Genomic DNA, 9,146 nt, shown 5'->3' with positions numbered 1-9,146 from the left:
CAAGGCACAGGTCAGGAGTGTGATGGAATAATCTCCGCTTGCCTGGATGAATGCAGCATCAACATTCAAGTAGCTCATCACTATCCATGAAAAGGAGCCCACTTGTTTAGCACCCCGTCACCCAGTAATGCACAGTGGCAGCAGCATATGCCATCTACAAGATGCAGTGCAGCAACTCACCGAAGCTCCTTGGACAGCATCTTCCAAATGGGAGACCTCTACCTCCCAGAAGAACAAGGACACCAGGCGCATGGGAACACCGCCACCCGAAAGTTCTCCTGCAATCAATACACCATCCTGTCTTGGAAATAGATCGCTGTTCCTTCACTGGTGAAAATCATAGAATTCCGTTCTTAAGAGCAATGTGAATAGACTTACACCACATAGCCTGCAGCGGCACAACAAGGTGAGTGTCCACCACCTTCTCAAGGGCAATGAGAGATGTGCAATAAATACTGCCCAGGCCAGCAACGCCCACATCCCACGAATGAATAAACAAAAAGAAGTAAAGCCACCCAATTTTTACAATCTAGACTAAACTGTCCAGTGAACTAATTAGTTATAAATTTCTGTTCGGCTAGGCCCGATCTCCCAAAATAACAGCAAGACGTGGGTAGATTTCTCACTGATGGGACAACTGATTTTTCTGCCTCCTTCCGACGGGGTTGGTGTCATCCAGAGGAAACAACAGGGAGAAAGCTGAGGATCAGGGGTGGCATTGGAGGCCTTTGTTCTACATCTCAGGGTTCCACTTTAGGGATGGTGGGTAACCCCGGATGTTCCCCCATCCCTTGTCCAAAATCCATCCAACAATCATCAGAATTCAGAAAAGTGGCGCAAGCGTCCCTCATATCCTGTCGCTGGATTTTCCCTATTTTCCAACAAGGCTCCCGCTCAGATTGAGAGCGAAGATCTACCTCACCCTCTCCTTTCCCAACCTCTCCGCATTCCGTTTATTTTATTTTCGATGTGCACAAATCCTAATCTCCGACAGCTCCCCCTCCCGCCCCCAACTCTGCTACTAGGGAGGGGTAGAGCTGAGGAGGGGCAGAGTAGGGGAGGGGTAGAGCTGGAGAGGGGTAGAGCTGAGGAAGGGTAGAGTAGGGGAGGGGTAGAGCTGGGGAGGGGTAGAGCTGGGGTGGGGTAGATCTGAGGAGGAATATGGAGGTGGACAATCCCGCTGCAGAGATTCAACATCCTTGTGTCAGCACCATTCCACTGAGCACGTCCCAGGGATTTCGTCGGCCGCGTTACCCCATCCCTCATCTCTAGCAGGAAACGTTTATTTGCATTCCATATATGGAAAGAGTGGAAGTAGCTACTTGACTTGAAGGCAGCCAACGATCTGAGGTTGCACATGCGCAGAAGGCAAACGCCCCTACTGATAGCAAAACTCCCTCCATCCGCAGTTCCTTACTTTAGATAGCACAGCGGCCACTGAGAGCCAACGCAGTTTGGATCATGACCTCCCAGTACCCGATGCCGAGTCGGAAAGGCGATTTTGATTGCGGCATTTGCGGTATGATCGTTGCCGACGGGGTAGCATTAGATTGCGGGCACGTCTTCTGTCGCGACTGCACCGCCCGCTACAACCAAAGCGACAACCTCATTTTCTGCCCGGAATGCAAGCTAACTGTGAAGCGAAAAGTGCCGCTGTCCAATGAGCATTCGGAAGGCCGTTTTGCGAAAACTACCAGCCCTCAAGAGGATCAGAAAGTTAAAAAGAGCGGTCACCCAATTTGCGAGGAACACCAGGAGGAGGTGAAGCTGTTTTGTGAAACTGAGCGGAAATTGATCTGCGTGAACTGCCTGGACAGGAGGGATGGGAAAAGCCACACGGCTCACAATTTCATGCTGCTGAACGAAGCCATCGACATGTACAAGGTAAGGGACAAACAGATTCAGTGGCGGGTTCTTAATAGATTGTGGCTAGTCCCATTTATCTTTAACAGCCATCATCTCCAACTCTCAATCTCAATTCCAGGGAAAAATCAACAGAACTTTATTGATCCTGAGGCAGAAGAAAACCTCTTATCAAGATTTTGAACTGAAGCAACAAGAGAACATCTCTGGAATCAAGGTAATTTCACAATCCGTCGATGTAAGTTTCACTTGTCCGGGCAGTGTGGTCTGTTGAACTGAATTCTATCCCTATGCACTTTCAGGTGAGGCGATTGAATATGGTCTTTGTGGCCCGGAGTAGTCACCTTACCGTGTTCTTATTTTCACAGGAACAGTCGAACAAATTGCAAACCCTCATCGACTATGAATTTTCCAAATTGCGCTCCATGTTGGATGAAAAAGAGCGGAAACTGGTCAATGAACTCAATACGGAAAAGGATAATATTTTGGACAGAATGGAAACAAATCTCCGCGAAATCCAAGGCAATTCCCATGAAATTCAGCAAAAACTATCGGATATAGAGATGCAATTGACTATGGATGACGGAGTCACTTTACTCATGGTAACTCGGCTAACTTGCTCATATAACCTCTTCTCTCCCTGGATTTCTATGTTTGCAAGGAAAAACAAAATCCACTGGTGCCGGTGTTCGCCATTTCGCAATGGCAGATTATGTCAAATTGCTCCCTGTATGATCACCGCGCCAAGGCTTCCTGTTAATTTCATCCCCGGTCTGATCAATCTCTTACCATCACCAAGCAAACTCCGCGTCTCGTTCCGTAGCTTCGCTAGTGCAGTGAGCTGGAGATGAGTTGCATATATCGAATTAGATTGAGAACCACCTGGGTGCCCACATACCCGATGGGAGGAAGGTTAACACAACCCTAGTGCACACTCAGAATACCGCGGCTGCTGGACAGCTGAAACAAAAGCAGAGCAGGCCTGGAAGCATCTTTGGAGAGGAAAAAAAGAGTTCAACTTTCAGTTCTGAGACCTTCCCTCCGCACTGAGAGAAGTTAGAGGCGTAGTAGTTTTTTTTAGCACGTGGAAAGGGGAGGGCGGGGCGAAGAACAAGGCTGAATACGAAAAAGGTTTCACGGTGCAAGGTCAAAGGGAGTGCTAATGGGATTAGTGAGGGAGGAACGGACCTGACTATAGGTGGGGTGGGCAATCAAATAGCTGGAGACCCACCGGAAAGTAAGGGGAATAAGAAAGAAACGATGGAAGAGGGCAGCAAACACAGCCACACGGAACACAATGGGGGCAAAGGTTATGATGTAAAATTGTTGAACTCAATTCTCAGCTATATCCTACTTCCCCACGCCATTCTCATTTCGTCTTATTGTGAAACGGCCGCCCTTCTCACATATGACAGTTTGTAATTACAACGGTCCACCTTTACACCACCCACAGGATGGAGACCCTTAAATTCCTAGTTCTCCTTGAAATCCAGGATCAAGTCACATTTTCCCTGTCCCCTGATGATTAATTTTTCCAAAAACGGTGGTTATACACAGCTGAAGAATTGTGTGCAATTCTGGAATCCACATAATAGTAGGGATCTGATAGCACTGGAAAGGGTGCAGATAATATTTACCAGGATGTTGCCTGGGCTGGAGAGTTTTAGCTGTGAAGAGAGAATAGATAGACTTGGGTTGTTTTCGTTGGAGCAGAGGAGACTGAGGGCGGATATTATTGAGCTGTATAGGGGCTGGTTTAGCTCACTGGGCTAAATCGCTGGCTTTTCAAGCAGGCTTAAGCACGGATTGATTCCCGTACCAGCCTCCCCAGACAGACGCCGGACTGTGGTGACGAGGGGCTTTTCACAGTAACTTCATTGAAGCCGACTCGTGACAATAAGCGATTTTCATGATTGAGCTGTATTAACTTTCAAGGGTCACAGATAGACAGGAGAAACCCCTAGTCTTGGTGGAGGGATCAATGACCAGGAGGGATAGATTTAAGGTGAGGGGCCGAAGGTTTAGAGGGGATGCGAGGAAATATTTTTCATGCAGAGCGTAGTGACAGCCTGGAACACACTGCCTGAAAGGGAGTGGAGGCTGAGTTCCTCATAACATTTAAGAAGGATTTAGATGTGCACTTGCGATGCCAAGGCAATGGGCCAAATACTAAAAAATGGGATTAAAATAGTTAGGTGGTCGTTTTGACTGGCGCAGACACGATGGGCCGAAGGGCCTTTCCAGTCTTGTAGACCGCTACGACTCTATGAGAGAGGGTCCTGGAAATTTGGTATACTTTCCCACAAAACGTTGGAAGCAATTATCAAATAACATAACAATCACAAGGCGCAGATGAATAGATCCATGCTGGATGCCGGCATCAAACGATACGGACAAAAGCGGGTAATCTCATTTCAGGTATAAATTAATGAATGGTTTCCGAATGGCACGACAGGCGGACAAAAGTTTTTCCTGTTCCTCGTGACCATCTGATGCAAACAGACATATTTATAAATATGCAACAATTCTGCAGCTCCCCAGTAGCATAGTGGGCCTTATGGTTTAGGAATGTTACCAATCAGATCCATACAACATATTGCAGGTGTCCCCATTTCCCTGCACCCTAGTTTCCCCTTGCTAATGTCGTCGGCTCCTTCTATATCAACCCACTGTTGTCTGGACTTCCATATTTAATCAACACCATTTGAGGTCATGTTTCCTCGCCGCTTCCTCCCTCCTGCTCAATATAAATGCTTTAATGTTCTTGAATAGTCTGCAGTTACTTTTTGCGACAAGGCTGAAACCATGTACTTAACCAAGTCTCAACATTATTTTCGTTTGGGAATTGAAGTCTTGAGATTTTCTTTGCAACCATTTTTCTCTCTCACATTGACCGCAAATATAACAAGGAAAAGTGTCTTGATTTTATAGACCACCCCTTGCATGGGCCCTTTTACAGTCCTGGTATCATTTCCTCCATTGTAATTTAGCACATCCTGTGCACCTAGTGCCTTTTGTAGTGTATCCACAGTGCACAAAGGCATCTCTAGGCAACCAGCACATCATCATTCCTGGACCTGTCGCTCACCATTTTCCGACGTCCAGAGTCTCCATGTACCTTCCCCACTGTGTGGAGGATTCAGGGCTGCTTCAGTTGGACTTGGGCAGGCTAAGTGAGTCATAGCAGATGCAGTGTAACGTGGATAAATGTTATTTATTTCAATGGGTGTAAATTGAGAGAGGTGGATACATAGCATGACCTTGGTGTCCTCGTGCATGAGGCACTGAAAGTAAGCGCGCAGGTACAGCAGGTACAGAAGGATTTTTGTTCTCTGAGCTCTCTGATTTACTCCAGCACCTATTTCTGTTTCTTGCTGACAATGTGCATTTAAGAAGCCTCAGCTCTCCTGTCACACGCCCGCGATGTTGAGCTGCACTGTGCTGCCAAGTCCTGTCTACTTTAGTCGGCTTGTGCATTGCTGCCTGCTGTGTGTTAACATTTGTCTTTTTGTCTGTTTCAGGAGAATACGTACGATGAGCCGAGGTATGGAACTTTACCAAAAGCACCTAGTCGCATGTTGAAATGTTCGTTTTATTTTCCACTGTTATTCTTTTTATATTTACATTATTAGTGAAGAAGACTATCAGCCCACACTCGCGGACGGCAGCCTGAATCTGGGAGAATTTCAGGGGCCCATCCAGTATAAAGTATGGAGACATGTAACAGACCTTCTCAACCCTGGTATGTTGTTTTTTTTGTCAATTTTATTTCTTAACTCGGAAAATCTACAAAGATTGTACATATCTTCAGTATACCATCAAGACAACAAGAGCATAGACAACATCCATACGCACTTTAATAGGCAAATAAGTAAAACGAGCATGTCGTTTGTTAAAACCATGGTTTGGAAGAAAACTGCCTCGATAATCCAAACTATTCGATAATAAATCCATCAGATTAATCTGTCCATTGATACGGTAATCAGACATCCAGCCTGCCAGTGAGGGTTTTCGTCTTGTATTGTTTGGAAAAATAATACACGGGGATTTTCACCAATCATTTATGACTAACAAGAAAAAAATTTAAACATGCAATATTCGCACATTTATTTGAAGTAAAGGTTAGGAACGTAACTTCTAGGCTGTGGAATATGGTGATTGCTGGAAATACTTGCAAACAAAACCAAGAAAATTAAAACATTAATGCTTCAGTGGTCCTTTCGCTTTCACAGTAGCAATATTGAGTAGAAGGGTAAATGTTCAGTGAGCTCAGGTGGACTACAACTGATTTAGCTCAGTTGGATAGACAGCTAGTTGTGATGCAGAACAAAGCTAACAGTGCGGGTCCCGTTATTCACGATGGCCTCGTCTCTCGTCTGTGGTAAGGTGAAAAGCGAGTTGATATCATAGTCATATCAGGCATGATCTTATTGAGGGGCCGAATGGCCTGCTCCTGCTCCTTTTTCTTATGATGGTAACTAAATATGCGGCTGCAATGAGCGTGATGTTATACTTTCAAGATGAATGCATCGTGCCCAACTTGTTTTTCACACTGTCTGTACCAATAGAAACTGATATGCCTGTATTGTAACTACAGAGTGTGTATGTGTACGTGTGCCTGTTTGTCCTTGTCACTCTGTGTGTCCCACTGTGCGTGTGTGTGACTATGTGTGCGTCACTGTCTGCTATTGTGTCTTTGTGATAGTTTTTATCGATATTTGATCTGTGTGGGATAATTTGTGTGTGATGTGTTTGTGCGTCTGTGAATGATTGTGTGTGCCAGTGTGTGATTGTATCTCTGTGTGATTATGTGCATGTGTGTGATTTCGCGTGTGATTGTGCCTGTGTCTGATTGTGAGTGAATACATGTACCTGTGTGTAATTGTGTGTGTGTATGTGCGTGATTGCGTGTGCATGATTATGTATGTTTGTGTCTGTGCGTGTGGTTGCGTGCCATATGATGTTTTGTATGTTTTTGTGTAAAAATCAGAATATCTGTTGATTTTTTTTTCTAACATCCGAATCCTTTTTTTTCTAGATTGCACACTTTTGAAGAAAGGAAATACTTCTTGAATTGACTTGACTCCTGTTTTTAAAAAACTTTTGTTACCTTTAAATATCTCCTGAACACAATCCCTCATTGAAACCCTAATTCAGGACTACCTCGTCCATTCCCACACTTTGAAATTCCAGATAAATTCCCATCTAAGTCGCATATCCGAGTTGGTTACGAATTGCCAATCCAAACCTTCCATGCTGGCTTCAACTGTGGATGTCGATGAAAGCTTAACATTTAAACTGTTCAGCTCTTGTTTTATAATAAAAAATATCAAGTAACAATCTGAAACTTTAGATGCACTTCCACCAGGAATCAACAAGTCTAAAGCTCAGTGTAAAAACTACGAAAGACCATTGTCATACCCAAAATATTGCCCGCTTGGAGAAGCAGCAGTTACTGAAGGAAGAACGGCGTGTATTTCATAAAGGTGAATTATATTTGGTGTACGATTTGAGTTATTTCTTGAAATTAAAGCCGAGGAAATGCAACAAATAATATATGCATAAAAAGGTGTTCGAATACAGGTAGTAAAGCACCACATATCAGATAGATTATTAAAATAGAAGCACTTGGTGTTATCGGGAAGGTAATAAGTTTGGTGTGTAATTATCTCAGGGATGAGAGGTAGAGACGAGTGGCGGAAATTTCGCTGTGACTGGAGGCAAATATACAATAACGTCCCTAGGTGGTCGGTTTCAGCATAATTTCCTGATGTGTATAAATGAGCTGGACTCATGTCTAAAATTAACGCTTCGAAATTTGCAGATGATAGAACGCATGGTGAGCAGGGGTTTAACTGATGTAGTAATGACACTTACAGGTGAGGTGTAATGGAGCCAGGTTAGAAGTGATACATTTTAAAAGGAAAAATTAGGAGAGGCAATAGAAACGTAAAAGATCATAGTTTCAAAAGGGAACAGGAACAGAAGAGCCCTGGACAGTGCTGGGGGGGGGGGGGGGGGGGGGGAAGAAGGAGTCACAAACACAATCTTTAAAAAATATATTTTTTAGTCTCCTTTTTCACATTTTCTCCCAAATTTACACCCACCAACAACAAACAATAATCAGGAACAATTATGTCAATCACCATCTCAATAATAACGATCCCATCCTCCCACCAAACCCCCAAACATTAGCCCGCACGTTCACACAAACAAATGACAAAAAGGAATTAGGGATCACCCATAGTCACCATTAACACACACAGCCCCCCCCTCTAACCCTCCCACCCACCTGCCTCAACTAATGTTCAATGTTATCCAGATCTTGAAAGTTCATGAATAATGCTCATGAATTATAGAACTACTCCATCCTTCCCCTCAGTTCAAACTTGAAATGAAAATCGCTTATTGTCACGAGTAGGCTTCAATGAAGTTACTGTGAAAAGCCCCTAGTCGCCACATTCCGGCGCCTGTCCGGGGAGGCTGGTACGGGAATTGAACCGTGCTGCTGGCCTGCTTGGTCTGCTTTAAAAGCCAGCGATTTAGCCTTGTGAGCTAAACCAGCCCCTGGTTAATCTTCTCAAGAGTCAAGAATTCCAATAGGTTCCCCCGCTATGCCAGGGCACAGGGTGGAGAGGTTGCTCTCCAACCTATCAGGATAAGCCTTCGGGCGATCAATGAAGCGAAGGCTACAAAATCTGCCTCTGCATCCGTTTCGAACCGTGGCTGGTCCGACACACTGAATATGGCCTCCTGGAGGCCCGGGTCCAGTTCCACGTGCACCACTTTAGAAATTACCCTAAAAACCTCCTTCTGGTAATCCTCTAGGATTGAACAGTACCAAAACAACCCCTCCTCCCCCCCGCAACATTCACAAACATCTTCCATGCCTTAAAAGAATCGGCTTATCTTCGCCCTCGTGTGGTGTGCTCCATATACCACCTTCAGCTGTATCAGCCCCAACCTCACATACGAGGCGGTAGCGTTCACTCTCCAGAGCACCTCACACCTGAAACCCTCCTCCATATCATCTCCCAACTCTTCCTCCCACTTTGCTTTGATCCCTTCCAGTGGTGCCTTCTCCTCTTCCAAAATAGCTCCGTAAACCACCGACACCCCTCCCCCCCCCTTCTCCAGTCCCCCTGTCGTCAGCACCTCCTCCAGCAATGTGGAGGCCGGCTCCACCGGGAAGGACTGTATCTCCTTTCTGGCAAAATCTCGAACCTGCATGTATCTAAACACTTCTCCCTGCTCCAGCCCATACTTTGCTTCCAGCTCCTTCA

At 45.2% G+C, this 9,146-nt stretch overlaps 1 protein-coding gene across 1 annotated transcript; it reads left to right on the top strand.

Annotated features, from left to right (window-relative positions):
• Nucleotides 1-1,175: 1,175 nt before the first annotated feature.
• On the top strand, nucleotides 1,176-7,380 carry LOC119976245 (zinc-binding protein A33-like). Its single transcript, XM_038816599.1, has 6 exons — nucleotides 1,176-1,884; nucleotides 1,985-2,080; nucleotides 2,232-2,465; nucleotides 5,385-5,407; nucleotides 5,496-5,605; nucleotides 6,902-7,380. The coding sequence occupies exons 1-6, from the start codon at nucleotides 1,462-1,464 to the stop codon at nucleotides 6,934-6,936; spliced, it is 921 nt and encodes a 306-aa protein (XP_038672527.1). The 5' UTR covers nucleotides 1,176-1,461; the 3' UTR covers nucleotides 6,937-7,380.
• Nucleotides 7,381-9,146: the final 1,766 nt, after the last annotated feature.

The sequence above is a fragment of the Scyliorhinus canicula genome, chromosome 13 (genome assembly GCF_902713615.1).
Source record: "Scyliorhinus canicula chromosome 13, sScyCan1.1, whole genome shotgun sequence".
Lineage (NCBI taxonomy): Eukaryota > Metazoa > Chordata > Chondrichthyes > Carcharhiniformes > Scyliorhinidae > Scyliorhinus > Scyliorhinus canicula.
The sequence above is the reverse complement of the archived record's forward strand: the minus strand, read 5'-3'. Positions and strand labels throughout refer to the sequence as shown.